At 45.8% G+C, this 22,532-nt stretch overlaps 1 protein-coding gene across 1 annotated transcript; it reads right to left on the minus strand.

Moving 5' to 3' along the window:
• Nucleotides 1-6,476: 6,476 nt before the first annotated feature.
• On the minus strand, nucleotides 6,477-10,937 carry prokr1b (prokineticin receptor 1b). The gene is made up of 3 exons (XM_085981637.1): nucleotides 10,636-10,937; nucleotides 9,217-9,729; nucleotides 6,477-7,698 (listed from the first exon to the last, which is right to left on the minus strand). The coding sequence occupies exons 2-3, from the start codon at nucleotides 9,684-9,686 to the stop codon at nucleotides 6,999-7,001; spliced, it is 1,170 nt and encodes a 389-aa protein (XP_085837763.1). The 5' UTR covers nucleotides 9,687-9,729; nucleotides 10,636-10,937; the 3' UTR covers nucleotides 6,477-6,998.
• Between the last annotated feature and the right edge of the window lie 11,595 nt (nucleotides 10,938-22,532).

Consider the following 22,532-nt stretch of genomic DNA (forward strand, 5'->3'; position numbering starts at 1 on the left):
GAGTCCACACGGATTTGTAAAGGATAGGTCATGTTGTTACTACTAATCTAGTTGAATTGTTTGAGGAGGTCACTATCATGATGGATCAGGGAATGTCCATGGATTTTGTCTATATAAAATTTCAGAAGGCATTTGATAAGATTATTAGCAAAATTGAATGTGCACTGAATTGGAGATAACTTGTGACATGGTTTGGTAATTCTCCCATTTGGGAATTCTTTTTAATGTTAATTTTTTTTTCCAGAAGGCAGCTGAGTTGTATGGGTTAAAAACTGCATATTTTTACATCATTTTTATTTTTTATCATTTTGGAAGGCATTGCCCTTTTAAGAATCCCACAACGCTTTGTGAAATCACAGCCTCACTTTCAGAGGCTGTTGAAGCAGCAACTTGGGCACGCCACATTGGAGCCTGCTGCTGGGACCAACGCCACCAGGACAGCGTTGGGCTGATGATAATTAGTCCCCAGCACCAATTTTTTGGTCCTGCTAGCACCACCATTTTCAGTGTCCGTTAACCCCATCGTGCTGGCACCGGCAGCTTTTGTGGCAGCCACAAATTTCTAGGCCAGAGATTTGTATATCCATGTTTTCAGATGACACTAAGTTAGGAAGCACAGTAAGTTGTATAGATGACAGCAAGAAGTTACAAAGGGATGTAAACAGACTAAGTGAGTGGGCAAAACTATGGCAATTGGAGTTCAATGTGGGTAAGTGTGAGGTCATCCACTTTGAGCCCAAAATAGACAAATCAGAATATTTTCTTAATAGGCGAAGACTAGGAGCTGTGGAGGAGCAAAGGGGATCTGGATGTCCATTTGGGTTAAATTATGAGGACAAGTTCAGTAAACTTGGTTTGTATTCTCTTGAGTTTAGAATGTTGAGGGGTGATCTAATTGAGGGGTTTAAAATGATAAAGAGATAGAGTGAAACTATTTCCTCTGGTGGGAGAATCCATAACAAGGGAGTATAATCTTACAATTAGAGCTAGGCCATTTAGGAGTGAAATCAGGAAGCACTTTTTCACACAAGGGATAGTGGAAATGTGGAACTCTCTCTTCAAAAGGCTGTGGATGCTGGGTCCAATTGAAATTTGCAAGATTGAGATCGGTAGATTTCTATTAGGTAAGGGTTTCAAGGGCTCAGCACCCTCACTGTTCTGCAGGAGAGCAGACCGTAAGAGATCCATAATCCGACTGAAGTCCCTATCCATTTGTTGTTCTGGACTCTCCAATGTGGAGGAGATGGTTGAGTCCAGAACTTGCATGGCCCCAACTATGAGCATCCCGGAGAGGGTCTATCATTGGTTCTACAGACCCCTCCAAGGAGGGCCCAGTGGCAGCCTCTATTGAGGTGACCTCACACTCCATCATTGACTGCAGAGGGTCGATGCCATGCACCACAATCCCACACAAGTTGGTAGTGGACTCCTCCAGATTATCTGACATGTTGTGGAAGCTCCCTTGCAGGCAACTTAATGTATTCAGCAATTGCTGATGCACAGAAAGGTTGGGCTCCTGAAATGTAAATCGCTGTCTTCTTCAGCAGAGTTGGAGGTGAACTTGCCCAGTGGTGAGCCATTTCCTGGTCCATCTTTTCCACCTGCACTTGCTCCTCTTCACTTGCACTCAGTAAATTACCCAGTGCAGCCCCCTCTAACTCACTATCTATACCTCACTGGGTGTCAGAAATTGTCTCGTTTTGTGACTTGCACATAAAAATCTGTAAGTTACAAAAATGATATAGTGATCAATCCATATGGAGGAACGGGAATATTTTTCCTCTTTTTCTTCAATTATTCATGTTTTACATCCTTTCTTTCTCCTTTTCGTTCTCTTTTTCCATTACATGTGATTAGTATTTTCCCTTCCTTTTCTATTTATAAATATTTTGTGTCTTTTTCCTTTCTCCTTTTCACTTTGCCACTACAGTGGATCTAAACAGCGCTTCATGAGCACTTGGCTTACTCTCAGACATTAACAATCCCCTTTTTCACATCATGGCATGGCTCCCATACACTTCAAGGGACCTCAGTTGCTCATGGAAACTCTGTTCTAGACAGTGACGCAAAAAAAATAAAGTAGTTTCAGATTAATCAATAACAGAAAAGCTTTTTTAAAAATGTTTTTCTTTTCTGTGCTCAGATTTCCATTTAGGCTCTTTTTTTGAATATAAACATTTGGGCCTTTATGCCATTCCATCAGCATAGGATTAGAGTTGTGCCAGGTTTGTTCAGTCCTCTCTTGATGGTTGTGAGCAGTCCAACTCAGGATCATTTGGCTGTGTATAGTCCAGAAATCTGGTGGTTCATTTTTATTACTTGCCAATTTTGTCTCTTCCCCTCCTCCTCACAGTTCCATGGACACCGACTGTTATTTGGTAGCTTGCCCAATTAGCCATTTTTCAGTTTTGACCCTTCACGGTCAGTATTGGCATGCTGTTCAGCTATGACGTGAGGAAGGAAATCACAGCCGAGTCTTATGCCATTTTCAATCCATGCCCACACACATCACTTCTAACATGAGTTGTTGAATACTGATGAGGAGCAGGAATCTCACCAACTTTTAGAACCCAGATACATGCAAAATATGGAAAATGGATTGCATGTACATGATTCTATGTGCAAAGTCACAATCCATTATTTTAGGACAATAGCTTTAAAATGAAAATTGACTGTGTTTTGTGAATAATGTAACGTGATTCTTTCACAGATATCCTCTGCTGGTTGTAAATTGAATTTGGCTTTCCTAATCCAGCTCTTAATGGAGATGAACCCACAACATAAAACCGTTGGCACTAAAAGTGTTGTTAAAATGGGAAGAGAAGTATAAATACACCTGCAAATAATATTCACACAATTTAAATACAGTTTATAGAGATAATTTCCAACTTTGTGTTCCTGGTGGGCAGCCTTGTCTGTTGGAAGAACATATCGGAAATTTAGGAGTGCGTTGTGCATGATTGATTTGAAAATAGCAAACAACCAAATTTCCAACATATGTTTCTGGTGGACGAGGCTCCCCGCTCAGAATGCTAAATTAAAAATGACCCATGATATATGTTCAGAATAATGGCAAACACATAATGCAAGAAATTCTGATCACCTCACAGTGTTCAACTATGACAATAACAAGAACAACAGCCTGCATTTAGATAGGGCCATTAATGTTCCAAGGTGCTTCACGGAGACATGAGAACACACAGATGTTGAAGCAAAAGTGGGATTAAAAGGGATGAGCAGAAGCTTGGTAAATGAGGTACATCTAAAGAAAGTCTGCAATGGTAGAGGGAGGTTGAGAGGCAAAGGGATTTAGGAAGGGAAGAGAGTGGGACCTAGGTGGTTGAAATCACAGCTGTCAATAGTGGGGCAAAGGAGGGGAAGGGGTAAGTTAGAGTGCTTGGCATCTTAATAAACTATCCATTTCCAATTGTAATGGACTTGAACACTCGCTTCGTTTGTTTCCTTGAAATTTATGAAGATGAATGTTAAGTATAGCAGGAGTTTTTCTTACAGAAAGATTTGCAAAGCTACCAGACTTTTAAAGTTTTCTTTTGCAAAGTATTTTTTTCTTCTCTTCTTTTCTGATGGTCCTTCTACCATGCCCGGCCAAGAGGCTGCTCAAAGGCTTCTGCTTATATTTACCGGTTACAGACCACCAGCAAATAGGACCCAGGGTGGTTCTTCATCGGGGTAGTCGAGTTCAGGTCGATGATCAGCCATGATCTTATTGAATGGCGGAGCAGGCTCGAGGGGCTGTATGGCCGACTCTTGCTCCTATTTCTTATGTTCTTAATGGTGCATTCCTTGTGTTTATTATATTTGAATGAATGCATATGAGATGGTGTGAATGCTATGCATATGTACAATCATTGAGTGTAGCTTCTGCATTTTGAATTGTATAATCCTTAAATTAGTTTGATAACCTGAGTTTAAAGTCAATTGAGTTGTTAAAATAAAACATTAAATAATGTACGGCAGTTCTCACAACTTCTGGTGGAAAGTTCATTAATAACTCTTTATTTGAGGCAGACATTACTGGTCTCCTGCTGTGGGACATTTTGTTACCACAAGAAGGGAGCAGTTTGTAATACCCCGAAGAGCATACAAGTGCAAACCTATCTCTCGTAAACATTTCAGCCTTGAGTCTTCAGTTCCTTGTTATATAGAATCCAGCCAAGGAGTTTACTCATGCAAAGCATGTATTTTTGATACACGCTTAATTTTGTTGTGATTATATCCTCCTGTTATTGGTATTGCTAACAATAGGATTGGTTTTATTAATTATATCTGTAACCCTGTGCTATTTATTAAATCAAGAAAATGAAAACGTTTTTTTTTAAAGTCCTTTCATCCTCATTGTCTTCCCTTCATGTGATTCTGACCTAAATTGCACTTTGAAATGGCAGACAGGCAGCTGAGGCTATTACTACAGTTTCCATCAGTATTGCTCTGTGGCCACCTATTGAATATTGAATGATCACCTGAGTTCGGTATTATCTTTGAAAATGAAATTTTAGTGCATTATTTTTTTAAAGATAGTTTCATCTCTGTGACTGTGACACATACAGAATCATAGAATGGTTACAGCACAGAAGGAGACCGTTCAGCCCGTCGAGCCCGTGCCAACTCTCTGCAAGAGCACTTCAGCTAGTCCCACTCCCCCGCCCTTTCCCCGTAGCCCTGCAAAATAAAATTCCTTCAGGTACTTATCCAATTCCCCTTTGAAAGCCACGATTGTATCTGCCTCCACCACCCTCTCAGTCAGTGAATTCCAGATCCTAACTACTCGTGGTAAAATTGCTGCCAGAGACAGCAGAAAATAATTGTAATTTAATGATATACCACAGAAGAACTTTACTAAATGTTTAAATCAGTAATTAGTATGCTTACATGTAGAAACAAAGAACAGGCTCTGGGATCTTGCTGTATAATTCCATTAAGTATTAATTGTGGTAATGGCTAGCCTGTCAATTATTCTGCTTATCTTTGGATTTTTATTCTGGAAACAGTTCCCAGCTTTAGTATAATTACCTTTTCCTGCCTATCTTTGTCTCTGGATTCAAGTTATACATAATGCGCAACACAAGTATATGTTTAAAATTCTTCAACTGCTGGGAATTATTCTTAGATGTCTGAAAATCCATTGACATAATAACAGCTGTATCACATTACTGACAGCCTCCAGAGTGATACTGTTTGCAACCATAATTTTAAAACATTCTCAGCGTTTTTCATTTCTGGCTTGCAAATTATCATAGTTAAGTTAAAGCCATTGATAGAGCAAGATCAATGCCCAAAGAAATATTGTGCAAAGTATCCACGCAGTGTAAGTTGTGCTACGTTTGAAACAGTGCTGTTTCTTGATATGGGCACACAAGCATGTGCATGAGAAAATGCCATTTTTAGTAAATATTTGTAAGTGTTTTGGCTTGCTTTTTTGCATTTAATATTATTATTACACTTCTATTTTAAATAATTTTATTCGAACTATAAGATGCCTACATAATGCAATGTTTGGTTAATAAGAAAAATATAAATTTCCCGTTAATAAACAATGTAGCTTTAAATCACATTTGCACCGTGACTTTTAAAATGATACTTTATCAAAATTGTCATTGGCCTCATTGGCTGTAAAGCACTTTGAGACGTCCTGAGGTCGTGAAAAGCGCTACAGAAATGCAAGTTTTTCTTTCTAAAATAATGTCACTTTTTTCAGAACACGGGTGCAGTATCTGGGTGTTAGCACTGAGGGACAGGCATACAGAGAGGATTCAGAGCCATCACAAAGATCTTAGGAAAATCAGTAACCAGAGTATAGATTGTATTTTAAGTTGAGCCACCTACTCTTTTATACACAAAACAGAAAATATACAACAGGTGTTTCCATAATCATTATTCAGAACTCAAGAAAAGTCCTTTAAAATATAACTGCTTAACCCGTATGTGGAGACTTAAGTGATTGTCAGAGCAACTCCTTACCTTATGGAGGTACATCGTTTGACATTTATTTTGGTTTCTGGGGCTCTGCTGATTTCTTTAAAATGCGTTTCTTTTTAAAATGTAATCGGTGCTGTTGACATCAGCAGGCAGTTACTGGCTGAACAGTAGAAGGGAGCTGAGTTAACCGGAAAGTTGAAGCTGAGTAATTGGTTATGTTGATTTAAGTTCCTCAGAAAGGTCGCCAGCACAGCATCCTTGATAGTGCCATTGGCAGTTTCTGCACGCACACCCACACAGATTGAAAATACAGAGGGTGATCAGCTCAATATTAATTATGTTTTAACAATCTTTGAAGGACGTCCCGCAAGTGAAATATTTTCGTCCACGATGCACCTCTGGCTAATTCCTTTAATTAAATTCGCAAACGAGAATATCCCAAAATATTAAGTGATTGCTCATAATAGTTGTAAGAATTTTCCTCCGAATTGATTTAAAATAAACTGCACAAATAAACACACAAAACTGATTCGGAACAGTTTCGTTATAATTCCTTTTATTGGTGTTTTTGAACACTTTGTTTTAACCATATCAACTTTAATTCACTACAATGTTTGCTTCCGTTTTAAAACTTGCATGGAATATGTAATGCTCATTTGGGGAACAGTTCGGGAAATGGTATATACTGAAGGGTTTAACTGAAGCACTGGGATAGGCGCAACTTTCTTTCGAAGTTTCGCAGTACAGCGAATCATAAATAAATAAAGAAGAATACACCTTGGTATGGAAATAGCCACAACACGGCAAAACTCAAGACAGCACATCATATTACTGCACTTCCTCCCGAGTATCTGGTACCAATTCCCAGCAACCGTTGTCCTAACCAATATTTATAATGCAGTGGACGACGAGGGTACGTGACATCTTTTACACATTGAGATAATAAACCACACGAGACAAGACAAAGCTGAAACGGCTGTGACTGCTGACCCAAGCCCCAGTCTCTGAACACACACCAGTATCGAGTGATAAGCGGCCGAGGCCCCGTTATCTTTGACCTGCTATTTCAATTGCATTTGCTCGACCTCTTCTGACACTGGCACACCGGTTGTTCTGAGATCTTGTTCTTGGGTGGACTTGCTACTCCCACCGTGAGTCGATCTCCACCGCAACAGTATCATCTTCTTAAAGTATTTCATCGTGTTATTCTTCACTGTCACAAAAAACATGGTATTGATCATGCTGTTGCTCATGGCAATACACTCGACCATGTAGAATACCGTAATATAGTGCTTCTCTCTCAAAACCAGAGTTGGGTAGAAATCGCGGACTATTGTAAATCCATAATAAGGGGCCCAGCATAATATGTAAACAGTCAGTAAGCCCATGAGCACCAACACGGTCTTCCTCCTACACCGCAACCGTTTCCTAATCTGTTCAGTCTGGAAACCCGGCACACTTTTAAACCACAGCTCTCTGGAGATCTGAGCGTAGCACAGTCCCATGGTCAGCGAGGGTCCTACGAATTGCAGGACAAAGATGAAGAGGAAGTAGGATTTGTAGGACACCTGCTGGTCTGTCGGCCAGATCTGCCCGCAGAAGATCTTGTGATGAGTCCTGGTGTGGGGAATGATTGTCTCGGCGGTGAAGTAGGCGGATGGGATGGCCATGAGCAAAGAGGCAGCCCACACCACTCCGATAAGCACATAAGCGGTCTGGTACTTCATGCGGGGTTTCAGCGGGTGCACGATTGCCAAATACCTGCGGCAAAGGATAATGACACGGTAATCCACGATATAACACGATAAATCACGATATATAACACGATAATCCATCACTATTTAACACGATAATCCATCACTATATAACACGATAATCCATCACTAATTAACACGGTGATTTTTCAAAATACAAGAAGATAATTCATTACTGTATCACCGTGCGTGACATTTAAAAATGATTCTGTTTTGTGTAAGTAAAGCAGCCTGACAGGGATCACTCTTTAGCAGCGACAGAGACCGATTTGGGTATAAAAACTATGTTTACTTCACTCTTAAAAGAATAAAGAGCAGAATAATGTTTAAAGGGGCTGGAACCCACACAGCAGCGTGTGTCGTCTGGCGTGCCCAGAGAAAGAAGGCACATCTCATTACAAATTCTGGAAATCTGAAATAAACAGAAAATGCTGGGAAACACTCAGCAGGTCAGGTAGCCTCTGTGGAGAGAGAAACAGGTTCTGATGAAAGGTCACCGATCTGAACTCTGTCCCTCTCTCAACAGATGCCGCCTGGTCTGCTGAGTGTAGCCAGCATTTTCTGCTTTTTACAGTCGTCTGGGGGGGGGGGGGGGGGGGGGGGGATTTTTTTTTTGCAATCTGCTTCCATTTATTCTGAAACGGCAGGTTTAACATTTCAGTCATGGAGGGGTTGGGAAAGGCAGCGTTTTCCCGATGACTTATAGGATAAACAGGGAGAGAACTAGGCGCTCATTTGTCACCTGAACATTTCTGCTGGTGTGCGAGTGACTGATCCAGCTGCGTCTCATTTTATTTTATCTTTATAAGATTTCAAGATAAGAATAAGTTTGAAATGGTTGATGAAAAAGAATGAGGTGGAAATCACAATCATAGTAAAAGGCTTTTGAAATGAAAGTGTATGGTGAAAGATATTTGAAATCTTTTATCATTACTGATTAAATCCAAATTAATCAGTAATTATAGCTATGAGGAAAGATTGGATTGGCTGGTGTTTTCTTCGGAACAGAGGAGGCTGAGGGCATATTTAATTAAGGTGTATAAAATTATGAGGGGCCTAGTTAGAGTGGATAGGAAAGACCTATTTCCCTTAGCAGAGAGGTCAATAACCAGGGGGGCACAGATTTAAAGTAATCGGTAGAAGGATTAGAGGGGAGCTGAGACGAACTTTTTTCACCCAGAGGGTGGTGGGGGTCTGGAACTCACTGCCTGAAAGGGTGGTAGAGGCAGAAACCCTCACCACATTTAAAAAGTACTTGGATATGCACTAACCTACAAGGCTACGGACCAAGGGCTGGAAAGTAGGATGAGACTGGATAACTCTTCTTCAGCCGGCACAGAATGGCCTCCTTCTTGTGCTGTAAAGTTCTATGATTCTATGCACTTAAACTCATTCACAAACCCCAACCCGTCTGAGCTACAATATTTACTCACATCTTAAGCAATTTGTCACAGATATCAAATGTTATCGCGCGCTGCTGCGGTGTCTCCCCGTTTAACACACGTCTTTATAAAGCTTCGCTTACCGATCGACTGCAATGGCCAGAAGCGCATTTGTGGACACATAGAGGGACAAGGTCCGGAGATAATTGACAGAGGCACAGAGCGCATGGCCGTGCTCCCAGGACAGCTGTTTAACCACATAATAATCCATCTCAAAGGGACAACACACTATGGCAACCAGGAAATCCGAGATGGCCAGATTGGCGATCAGCAGGTTAGTCAGATTTCGGAGTTTCTTGTAGCGGGCTAAGGTGGCGATGAAAATGAAGTTGCCGATGCCACAGACCAGCATGATGCAGACCAAAGCCACCCCGACCACCGTCCGGGCCGCGCCGAAAGTCCTGTCCGCCGTGAAGTCTTGTTTCTCGGACCGTGAGCTATCGTAATCCAAGTCCTCACAGCTCAGGTTCGGAGGGAAAATCAGGTTTCTCAGATCCAGTTGGTCGGGGAATGCCTGGTAAACCTCGGCCAAGTCGCCGCATTGGTCGCCCATTGTAGGCGCGGATTTTACTCCTGACGTTTCAGAGTTGAATACACTTTAAACAAACAGCACAGCATTAAATATATCTATATATAATATAGCTCGGAGCCAGAGACTGGCGACACAGCCGGCAGCAACTGATCTTACAGCTGAACTCACACTAGTTAAATATGGACAGTGGGGAACATCTGTCAAAAACTTAAACACAGTATAAAATGGCAATTGTAAGAAGTCACACAACACAGTTTTATTTGAAATCACAAGGTCACCTGACGAAGGAGCAGCGCTCCGAAAACTTGTGATTTCAAATAAAACTGTTGGACTATAACCTGGTGTTGTGTGACTTCTTACGTTTCTCCACCCCAGTCCAACTCCGGCATCTCCACACCATAAATGGCAATGGAATAGTCTTATTTGTGATTTTCGGTACTAAAGTTTGCGTGGAGTAACAAACAGTAAGTCATTTTGCATAAGATGTACCGGTTTTTAAGATTTAAGATTTTTTTCTTAATGGCAATATGCACGTTTAAACATATACAGTGATTCAGTCTAAGTTTATATTTAATCATCAGTAATAGTACATTATAAGACAGTAATATAGTCTGGCGCCTTTACCATTCGGGTGTTTATGGATACAATGAATAAAAGACAAAACGAGCCCTTACGGTAGACTGCTACAAGTATAGTCCAATGTTAAATGAGTTTCGTTTTACATATTGACCGCCACACTTATATATTTATAATAATTCCTCCCGTGAACAACAGCGACCTACATTTATCCAGCGCCTTAGAAAACTGAAATTACTGCGATACTGAAGGAACAAAACTTAATTGTTTTGCACATTTAATTATAAATATTACAACAGAGGTTTTTTTAATCAATAATAAAATGAGGGGCATCTTTGTCAAAATGTGCAAATGTATAAAGGCATGATTGAATAAAGAAAGTTCTTTTGGTTACCATTGCAGCGAACTTTAAACGCCGTTTACCCAATTTCCCAAGTCGAGCTCCAGTACTTGTTCTGTTTGCGGAGAAACTTCTCGTCACTTCAGCCCCTGGTTTGGGATTGCCGATGGTGTTCGGCCATTCTGTTATGCTTCTTTAGTTGCAGCAGGACGTACCGGAAGGGTGACGCAGCCTTTGACAGGGAACCGAGATTAAGGAGCTGCTGCTTCAGATCCGTCGCAATGAATAACTTCGGTCCCCATCCAATGGTAAATATCAACACAGCAGCGGCTCTGACGCATTTCCCACACGAATAAAACGCTTGCTATTAGCATACCTGACCCAGCCCAGCATACAGATCCCTTGTTGCCCCCCCTCCCCCCATCCAGTACAGATCCAACATATAAAATATTCAGGTTATATTCCTCATTGTGAACTACCCAAGAAACATCCGTGTTTCATTAAAAATAAGAACATAAGAAATAGGAGCAGGAGTAGGCCATTTGGCCCCTCACTCAGTCTTCTACCTCAACTCCACTTTCCTGCACTTTCCACATATCCCTTGATTCCCTTAATATCCAAAAAATCTATCGATCTCTGTCTTGAATATACTCAACGACTGAGCCTCCACAGCCCTCTGAGGTAAAGAATTCCAAAAATTCACCACCTTCTGAGTGAAGAAATTTCTCCTCATCTCAGTCCTAAATGGCCGACCCCTTATTCTGAAACTGTGACCCTGGTTCTAGACTCCCCAGCCAGGGGAAACATCCTCCCTGCATCTACCCTGTCAAGCCCTGTAAGAATTTTGTACGTTTCAATGAGATCACCTCTCATTCTTCTAAACTCTAGAGAAAATAGGCCTAGTCTACTCAATCTCTCCTCATAGGACAATCCCCCCATCCCAGGAATCAGTCTGGTGAACCTTTGTTGCACTCCCTCTATGGCAAGTATATCCTTCCTTAGGTAAGGAGACCAAAACTGTACACAATACTCCAGGTGTGGTCTCACCAGGGCCCTATATAATTGCAGTAAGATGTCTTTACTCCTATACTCAATTCCTCTTGTAATAAAGGCTAACACACCATTTGCTTTCCTAATTGCTTGCTGTACCTGCATGTTAACTTTCAGTGATTCGTGTACAAGGACACCCAGGTCCTTCTGAGCTGTATCTTTAAAAGGGAGAAATTTGGAGAGGCTGGAGGAAGGACTGATAGTGAATAAGTGCAAATATTTTTTGAATTATCAATATATATCTACACATATAAAGGCCTTGCATCTAGCCACTTCAAAGAGTCACACTCACACTAGTAGAAGTAATCATAATGCCATCAGGTGACACCTACTCACCCATAACCTACTCGTCAATGCTCTGTTTGGGTTTTGCTAAAACCATTCAGTTGCTGACTCTATTACAGCCTTGATCTAGGGATGGGCATAACAACTGAATGCAAGAGGACAGTGAGAGTAGCTGCCTTTAACATCAAGGCAGCATTTGATCAAGTATAGCGCCAAGCAGTACTAGCAAAATTGAGGTTAATAGGTCATGGTCATGGTTATTGTAGCTCAATCATTACATCAGCAGGGCAACACTGCAGAAGTGACTCAAGGAAAGGTTCCTCCACCTAATCATCTTCAGCTGCTTCATCAATGACCTTCGCTTTGTTATAAGGTCATGAGTGGGGCTGTTTATTGATGATTCTGCAGTGGCAAAAGAACCAGAGGTGAGATAAGGAGAATGTTTTTTAGGCAGCAAGATGTTGTGATCTGGAATGCACTGCCTGAAAGGGCGGTGGAAGCAGATTCAATAGTAGCTTTCAAAAGGGAATTGGATAAATACTAGAAGTGGAAACATTTACAGGGCTATGGGGAAAGAGCAGGGGAGTGGGACTAAGTGGATAGCTCTACCAAAGAGCCGCGACACAGGCACGATGGGCTGGATGGCCTCCTTCTGTGCTGTTTCATTCTATGATTTTGAAGGCTGATGGACAGTGCATTTTGGGTCCTAACCAGAGTTTGGTTCAGTGCCATACAGCAGTTTTGGGGTAATACAGCAGCAAAAAAGGTTTAAAGTTTAATCTACAGACTAACCATTCTACTCCAACGCAAGCGCTGTTCAAGTCTAAACTTAATGGATGCAGCAAGACAAATCAATGGTTAACTTCTTTGGTAATATTGTCACCATTGGCTTTTGCCAGAGCTCCAGTTCTTGAATAATTGCTGGGGAATTAGATAACCAATTTGATTACCGAGTTAGATTGCTGACTTTGTATTGATGCAAAGTGGAAAGTTGGTCTTAGCCTTGATTTTCCATCGGGTTTCTACCCAATTTTGGGCCAGGTTTGGGGATGCCTGGGGAAATTGGAAGGGAAGCCGTTTTGCTAGCTCTTCCACCGATTGCCGCCATTTGCATAATTTTCCACCATAACATAATTAGGCTTGATATAAATATTGCAAAACAAAGAGCGGAAACAGTCAAAGATAAAAGATTCTTGAATGGAGAAAAGCCAGCTCCAATAAAAAGGAAACTAACCCAGATGAATTGGAACAAAAAATTGGCAGATAAGACAGTGCACAAACAATTGGGAAACATTCAAACAGGAGATATTTAGGCTACACATGATACAAAAAGTTAAGGGTTCCTGCAACATCTGGAGTTCCTAGGATAAGTAGAAAAATTCAAATTAAAATGAGACTTAAAAACGAGGCATTTGGCAATCATGTTTGAAAATGTAATCTTGGGGTGTAGGTGATGTTGACAAAGCTGATTTTTAATTATAAATTAAAACAGAAAATGTTGGAAATACTCAGCAGGTCAGGCAGCATCTGTGGAGAAAGAAACAGAGTTAATGTTTCAGGTTGGTGACCTTTCGTCAGAACTGGAAAATGTTAGAGATGTAACAGGTTTTAAGCAAATGCAGGGGCAGGGAAAGGGCGGGTGGAAAGAACAAAAGGGAATGTCTGTGGGGGAAGAGCAGGGGAGTGGGATGAAGTGGACTAAGTTTAGCACTCATGCCTTCCACATTAAGGTGATAGGGTGGAAGGCAGGAGCAATTAAATGACAAAAGGGATGATGGTGCAAGGCAAAAGGGGGTGGTAATGGAACAAGTAAAGAAACAAAAGAAAGGTCTGAATTTTCATTGCTCCCCTTCTTACACTGAGAAGGTGGTGCTGGGTCTTCTCCTTAAACCACTGGAGTCCTAATGCTCATAGCCTCCTCACTGTAGTGTTCCTTAGAGAATTCCAGGACGTGCCCAAGGTAGCAGGGTGTGTGACTTGGTCTTGCTGCCCTTGTAGTAGTGCAGGGAGACGCTGTCCAAGTAACCTCAGTGGGTTCCTGCAGTGCAGCCTAGTAGTACATACTGCAGCCATGGGACGGAAGGAGTGAATATTCAGTCGGCTAGCAGGGGTGTTGATCAAGTGGATTGCTTGGTCCCAGATGATGTTGAGCATCTTGAGTGCTTTTGCAACTGTGCCCATCCAGACAAGTGGTAAGTAGTCCATCACAATCCTGACTTAAGCCTTGCAGATGGTGGAGAGGCTTTGAGGGATCTGGAGGTGAGCCATGTCACAGGGTATCCAAGCCTCTGCCCTGATCGTGTGTCATTGATACGGCCGGTCCAGCTTAGCCTCTGATGAGTAGCATCTCCCAGGATGTTGATAGTGGAGGACTTGGCAATGGTGGTGCCATTGAAAGTCAGGACAATGTGTTTGGGTCATTTATTATTAGGAATGCCATTAACTGGCAATTATGTGGCATGAATGTTACCTGCCTGGCTCTTGTAGGCTGGCATGGGCTGCTTCATTATTGGAGCCATTGCAAATGGAGCTGAGCAGTAGAAAGTCATCAGCAAACAGTCCCACATTAGTGACCTTATGATGGAGGGAAGGTCACTAATGAAACATCTGAAGAAGGATTGAGATCACTTCAGTGAGGAAATCCTGGAACAATGTCCTGGTGTTGTGATGCTTAACTTCTAACGACCGTCTTCATCTGTGTAAGGTAAGCAGCAGAGATTTACTAGAATGGTACCAGGGATTAGGGACTTCAGTTATATGGAGAGACTGGAGAAGCTGGGGTTCTCCTTAGAGCAGAGAAGATTAAGAGGAGATTTGATAGAGGTGTTCAAAATCATGAACAGTTTTGATAGAGTAAATAAGGAGAAACTGTTTCCAGTGGCAGAAGGGTCAGTAACCATAAAGTACACAAATTTAAGATCATTGGCAAAAGAACCAGAGGCGACAGGAGGAAACATTTCTTTACACAGCAATGTGGAATGTATTGCCTGAAAGGGTGGTGGAAGCAGATTAGATAGTGATATTCAGAAGAAGATTGGATAAATATTTGAAGGGAAAAATTTTACAGGACTATGGGGAAAGAGCAGAGGAGTGGGTCTAATTGGATAGCTCGACCAAAGACCTGGCACAGGCACAATGGGCCAAATGGCCTTCTGTGCTGTATCATTCTATGACTACAGCTACATTGACTCCCATTTGCTCGGGCTCCTTGCTCCCATACTCAGTCGAATGCTGCCTTGATGTTGAATGCCTCCGCTCTCATTTCTGCTCTGGCATTCAGCTCTTACATCCACATTGTAGGGGGTGGCATGTGCCCAGTCAGTTATGCCCCTGACTGCCTGTGAGCGGTTCGAATCGTTCCCACACCCCTGGGTTCTCGACACCGGACTTAGGTACAGGCGGCGATACAGAAAACGAGTAGACAAGTGGTTTGGATGTGAGAAAACCAAGATTTTATTAAAACAGAAGTAAGAATTACAAATACTGGAAAAAGTCACTATGTAGTTACAAGCTTATCAAAAGAATATACTCAAATGGGAATGGGGAACACACGGCACATCGAGGGTACAACACACATTAACAAAATCCCTTAACCCTTATCCCACCTATAATACCTAACTAGATTAAGCTATGAGGGGCCAGGAATTCATGCTCACCAAGTCAAAATCTGCTGAGTTATAACGGTTGTGGGGTTTTGGGGTTCGCTCTTTGTGCTCTCTGGAGCTTGCTGTCATCGCGTGGTCTCAGGGCGCGGCAAGGGCGTTGTCCCGGTAAAGTACCCCAAGATTAAAGTCTTTGCTTGGGTACTTTACCTCGCAGGGATGATGGTTCTTCTTCTTCGGGTGGCGGTTGAATGTTGCATGAAGATAGTTGAAGGTCGGCTGGATTGAAGGCCCAATTATTCGAAGCATTCTTCAATCTTCTTTGAAATCATCTTGTCTGATTTCATTTCATCTCATCTCGTCTCGTCTCATCTCGTCTCGTCTCGTCGCCTGGCCCGGCCTGGCCTGGTCTGCCCGCGTTCGCCTGGTGCTGTGCTGGCGTCCCTGATGGATTTGGGGAAGCCACGGGCAGTGGCTAGGTGGCAAGCGCAGGAAGAAGAGAGAGCGCGAGCAAGCAACGTGGCTACCAATGGGCCTATAATTATACTCCTATTGAAAACCCTTATCTGCGCGCCAAATCAGGTCAGTCTATTGTCCAACTTTTGGCGGGCTGTTTTAAATGATTATACCAATCTAAGTTAACTGGCTTTAGATGGCCATTTATCGCACCTAATGGCCCCGATGTCCAAGCTGTATTGTCATTAATGCATTTTAATCGGTCTGTGCAGCTTTGGTGGCTTCCTTAAGCTGTTTCTGATTACTTATGCGGACAAACTAATGGCCTTATGCTTAGGCCTAACTGGGTTGATCTGTTTCGATCTGACGAAATGCATATTCAATGTTTGCCTAGCTGTCTGGCTTTTCAAACACAAAGTCCTTCTCACAGAAATGCATTTTAAGTTTCGATTTCCCAAAGCTGCCTGCTCTGTGCTGCAGAGTCCAAGCTTGTAAAATCTTACAGGCTTTTGGTCACGAGGTGCGGACGCCATCTTTTGGGTACCCTTTTTAAATTGTCCGTACAGGGTCCCTTTTATTAATAACCTTGGGGGAATGTGGGAATTTTGAGAACCTTACAACGTCTAGATCAAGGCAGTGACAAAGTCAAGAGTTGGGTGGTTTGGATGGAGCCCATACTTAACATGAGCGAGTAAGTTATTGATAAGTAGGGATCGCTTGATGGCACTGTTGATGATTCCTTCTATCACTTTGTTCATGATTGGGAGGAAACTGATAGGTCAACAATTGGCCGGGTTAGATATTCTTCCAGATGGGACATATCTGGTCATTTTTTCACATTGCTGGGTCAATGCCAGTGTCATAGATGCACTGGAACATCTTGGCTAGGGGAGCAACTAACATTGCGAGTACTTCAGCCAGGATGTTGTCAAATCCCATAGCCTTCACTGTGTCCAATGCAATGTGTCACTTCTTAATATCACTTGCAGTGAACTGAATTAGTTAGACATTGGCATCTATGGTGGTGGAGATATTGGTAGAAAGATCGTCCACTTGACACTTCAGACTTCGCTGTTGCATTAATGTTCCGGACTCCACCATGGTTGAGGATGGGAATGTTCATGGAGCCTCCTCCTCCCACTGTTGCCTGATTTTCCACCACCCTTTTCAACTGGATGTAGGGAAACTGCCAAATTTAGAACCTTGCAGCATTTTAATGTAATTTTTTTTTAAGTTTACGGTTTGCACAATTTCCGCTGTGGCAAGATTTTCCTCCCCACTGCCTGCCAATGCCAGCTGCATTGTAAATTGCCTGTGAAATATTTAAATGCCTCTAACCCTAAGAAATGGACGAGGGTTGCAAACAAGGGGCAGGAGGACCTCGAAGAGTGGGATCAGATTACATTCTCCCCCTTTTGTGTTTAACTTTTTCTGGCAGGCCTTCACACCAGCTGTTTTTATGTTACTGTCCAATGCTTATCCTTAATTGTGTGAGACCATCTGTTCCAGATGATTTTGCTAACAGTGTATAGAAAAGTGTGTGCCTATTTGACACAGCACTTTTGTTATTGGGTTTGAGCTGTGTATGCTTCTTGAATGATTGGCAAATAGTGCAGTGTAAAAGCACATAACTGGTCTAATAAAATAACCAGGTTCCTTTATATTCATAGGGATTTGCTTTATAGAGACTTGTTACACTATATTCCATTGACCTTGTAGAGATTTTTACATCAAAACTTGTAGATTTGCTATTTAATTTCTGAACATCTAATTATTCTATTTCAGACCTCTTAAGTATATAACTTTTGGGGGGGGAATTATCTTATTTTCCTGCTTCTCTGTTTCCTAGCTTCCCTTCACCACACACTGTCTCCAGCCAGCACAGACAGTCAAATCTGTGCTCTTCAATTCTTTGTCCATTCATGGTGTGGAGATGCCGGTGTTGGACTGGGGTGGACAAATGTAAGAAATCACACAACACCAGGTTATAGTCCAACAGCTTTATTTGAAATCACAAGCTTTCGGAGCGCTGCTCCTTCATCAGGTGAAGTGGAGAGATGCATAAAAACACAGCTTATATAGTCAGAGAATAATGTCAGATGTTTACAGGTAATCTTTCTAACATGCCAGAGAGTGCAAAGTGTGGTCGGCATCAAAATTAATGCAATTTAAGCACATAATTGAACAAGAGGATTACTTGTTTCAGAGGTCTGTCTAAGCCCAGTCAGAATCTGCCACCATTAGCCTTCTGAAAATAGCAACAATCAGAAATGAGTGAGGAGGAGCTAGGAGACATCGCCACAGTTCCCCGGAAAAAGAAAGACCTTGAAGTTTAACTCAAAATAATAGCCTATCCATCTCCCTAGTTGATTCCAAAGTAAGTGCTTGACTTATAATGCCTGTACTCTGACACTTGATGGTGTGGCGGATCGCCACCTAAACGGGCGCAATCCACTTTTCTGTCCGTGGACAATAAATCGGGCACCTTGCCTTTAAGAAGCATGCTGCCTTTAAGGCATGACAAAGGAGCGGGCATCGCCCTCAGTGTGTACACAAAAACGCGGGCGTCGCCCTCAGTCTGTTTTTAGGTTTAGCAGAGAGAAGAGCTGGGGCAGCCATCTCTCAAGAGAATGTAATAAAAAGCCATGTGTTCCTCAGATCGGTTCGGCCTCCATTCGTGTTCCGCGGCAGCCTCAACATTGGTGACCCCGACGCTCAGAACGTATTCCGAGCACTGCAATGGCGGACACGAACGCAGTTTCCGTGAAACTGCCGGAGTTTTGGGAAAACCAGCCCGAAGCCTGGTTCCTCCAAGCTGAGTCCCGATTCCGGCTGCAACACATCACCACAGATGGGACGAAGTATGACTACCTCGTCGCATCACTCGGTAGCTCCACAGTCACGAAGGTCTGGATGGCGCTGCAGAACTCACCAGAGGAGGGCAAGTATGCACACCTTAAGGCCGCGCTCCTTAAAAATTTACGACCTCGACATACCAGCGAAACTGCCGCCTCCTCGACCTTCCAGGCCTCGGTGACGCCTCACCATCAGACCTCCTCTCCCACATGCTCTCACTCACCGACGAGAGCCCACCTGGGTCCCTCTTCCGCACGCTGTTCATCCACCAGCTACCTCCCAGCATCCGCCCAGCAATCGTGGCGTCCGGCCTCACGGACCTAGAAGCCCTGGCCGACGAGGCCGACAAGCTGCTGTCCGCTCACTCCAGCCGCGACGTTGCTCCGGACCTGGCAGCCACAGCCTGGGCGCGCCCCTCACCGGCCACCACGCGGCCACAAGGCCCAGCCACGGGGCCCACGGGGCCTTCGCGCCCCACAAACCTGGGCTACTGTTACTACCACGCACGGTTCGGCGCCAGGGCACAACGGTGCACACCTCCCTGCTCCTTCAAGTCTGCCCCCGTACCAGCCCCCGTGATGGCCGTGGGCCACGCAGGCTCCCTGCTGTACGTCACGGATGACAAAACCGGCCGTCGGTTCCTGTGCGACACTGGAGCTCAGCACAGCATAATCCCGGCCTCCGCCCTCGACATCCAAAAGGGCGAACGAGGACAGGCGCTGGCTGCCGCTAACGGCTCGGACATCCGAACGTATGGCACCCGCACAGTCACCCTCGACCTCACTGGTCGCCGCTACCGATGGGAGTTCATCACTGCCAAGGTACTCTCCCCTCTCATCGGCGCAGATTTCCTGTGCGCCCACGGCCTACTGGTAGACATCCCTCGACACCGCCTTGTGGACATGAACACCATGTCCCCCATCCTGGGTGCCATGGCCCCCCGTCAACCCGCCGACATGGCGTCACAGTGCCACGCCCGGGCCACGGATGACTACTCGGCACTCCTGGCCGAATTCCCGGCCCTCACCAACCCAACCTTCTCCGCGGAGGTCGCCAAACACGGGGTGGAACACTTCATCCCCACCACAGGCCCCCCAGTGTACGCCCACGCCCGCAGGCTGGACCCGGCCAAACTGGAGATCGCGTGGACCGAGTTTGCCACTATGGAACAGCTCGGCATCATCCGCCGCTCCAACAGTCCCTGGGCCTCCCCACTCCACATCGCCCCCAAACCAGGCGGGGGTTGGCGCCCCTGCGGGGATTACCGCCGCCTCAACGACGCCACCACCCCTGATCGGTACCCCGTGCCGCACATTCAGGACTTCTCGGCTAGACTGGCCGGCCGCTCAGTCTTTTCCAAAGTCGACCTGGTGCGCGGCTACCACCAAGTCCCCGTCCACCCCGTGGACGTCCCCAAGATGGCCGTAATCACCCCCTTCAGGCTTTTCGAGTACCTGCGGATGCCCTTCGGCCTCAAAAACGCGGCCCAGGCATTCCAACGGCTCATGGACTCGGTCCTTCAGGACCTGAAGTTCCTGTTCGTCTACCTGGACGACATCCTGGTAGCCAGTTCCTCCAAGCAGGAACACCTTCGCATCCTGTTCGGGCGCCTCAGCGACCACGAGCTCATCCTCAGCCCAGCCAAGTGCCAGTTCAGCCTGGACAAGATCGACTTCCTCGGCCACCACATCACCCATGCTGGGGCTATTCCCCTGCCCACCAAGGTGCAGGCCGTCCAGCAATTTCCCCGCCTCACCACCATCAAAGGACTCCAGGAGTTCCTCGGGGTGGTGAATTTCTACAACCGCTTCATCCCCAAAGCGGCGTCCCTCATGAGGCCCCTGTATGAAGCCCTCCAGGGCAGGAGCGGCAAGATGGCGGTCGAATGGATGGCAGACGTATCAGCCGCCTTCAACTCCACCAAGACCGCGCTCGCCGATGCCACCCTGCTCGCGCACCCACGGCCCAATGCCAGAGTAGCGCTCACCACGGACGCCTCCGGCCACGCGGTTGGCGCCGTGTACGAGCAGTGGGTCGACGGCGCCTGGCAACCACTTGCCTTCTTCAGCCGCCAACTACGCCCCCCGGAGGTCAAGTACAGCACCTTCGACCGCGAGCTCCTCGCGCTGTACCTGGCGGTCCGCCATTTTTGTTTTTTGCTGGAGGGCCACCCCTTCACTGCGTTTGTCGACCACAAACCCCTGACATTCGCAATGGCAAAGACAACCGACCCCTGGTCCGCCAGGCAGCAGCGCCAGCTCGCGGCAGTGTCCGAGTTCACCACGGACATCCAAAACGTCTCCGGCCGAGACAACGTGGTAGCCGACTGCCGCTCCCGCCCCGCCATCCACGCCGCACACCTGGCAGTCGACTACACTCAACTCGCAGCAGACCAGCTCACGGACCCTGATCTGCTCTCCGCACCTACCAACCTACCAGGGCTACGCCTGGCCGACGTCGCCTGCGGCCCGACCGCAGTCACGGTCAAGTGCGACATATCCCTATCTCAACCTCGGCCCATCGTCCCAGCGTCCTGCCGCCGCCGGGTACTCGAGATTCTCCACAACCTCTCCCACCCCGGCGCCCGCGCATCCATCAAATTGGTAGCCAACCGCTTTGTCTGGTGCGGCCTTCGCAAGGATGTGCGTACTTGGGCCAACTCCTGCCTAGCCTGCGAACGGGCCAAGGTGCAGCAACACACGAAAGCACCCCTCGAGGAGTTCACCGTCCCTTCACGTAGATTCGACCACATCCACATGGACATCGTCGGGCCCCTGCCGCCATCGCAAAGCCACACGCACTTGCTGACGATCGTCGACCGCACCACGCACTGGCCCGAGGCAATTCCACTGACCTCTACCACCACCGCCGACATCGCCAGAGCCTTCGTCAGCACCTGGGTCGCACGGTTCGGCGTCCCCTCCGACATGACTTCGGACAGAGGTCCGCAATTTACCTCTGAACTCTGGACCACCATCGCACGCAATCTCGGGGTGACCATTCACCGCACCACAGCGTACCACCCCCAAGCCAACGGACTGTGTGAGCGGTTCCACAGATCCTTGAAGGCATCTCTTCGAGCCAGCCTCCAGGACGGCACCTGGACCGACCGACTCCCGTGGGTCCTCCTCGGCCTGCACTCCGCGGTTAAAGAAGTCCTCCACGCATCGGCAGCAGAGCTTGTGTACGGCCAGCCGCTGCGCGTACCCGGCGAGTTCCTGCCCACCGCCACGACACCCTGGTCAGCCGACCAGCAACGCCACGACTTCGCCTCACCGGCGCTCCAGTTCGCCCCGGTGCCCATTGCCCGGCACGGCGAATCCACCTCACATGTCCCGCTAAGCCTGCACCAGGCACGGTTCGTTTTCATCCGGCACGACGCCCACCGCGGACCCCTTCAACCCCCGTACGATGGGCCCTACAAAGTGCTACAGGCTGGGGACAAATTTTTCGCCCTACAAGTGGGCGACAGGACTGAAAAAGTGTCGGTTGACCGACTCAAGCCAGCACACTCGGAGCCCGGTGAGCAGGTCCCAGTAGCTCGTCCACCGCCATGCGGCCGACCTGCCCTCAAGCCAGTACACCCGGCTGCTCCTTCGTCCGTCCGTTCCACGTCCACCGGCATCCTACAAGAGCCGCTCCGGCCGGCCCATCAGACCACCGCACCGTCTCATCCACACCTCCTAAGCGGATTCTGGGGGG

This window comes from Somniosus microcephalus, chromosome 3, assembly GCF_052327205.1.
Source record: "Somniosus microcephalus isolate GS21.2 chromosome 3, FLI_Smic_1.0, whole genome shotgun sequence".
Taxonomy (NCBI): Eukaryota; Metazoa; Chordata; class Chondrichthyes; order Squaliformes; family Somniosidae; genus Somniosus; species Somniosus microcephalus.

Excerpts from the sequence above, each read along its gene's own strand:
- prokr1b (XM_085981637.1), bottom strand. The coding sequence starts at position 9,686 with ATGGGCGACCAATGCGGCGACTTGGCCGAGGTTTACCAGGCATTCCCC. Across the intron at positions 7,699-9,216 it reads CTGGCCATTGCAGTCGATCG|GTATTTGGCAATCGTGCACC; the intron begins GTAAGCGAAGCT and ends CCTTTGCCGCAG.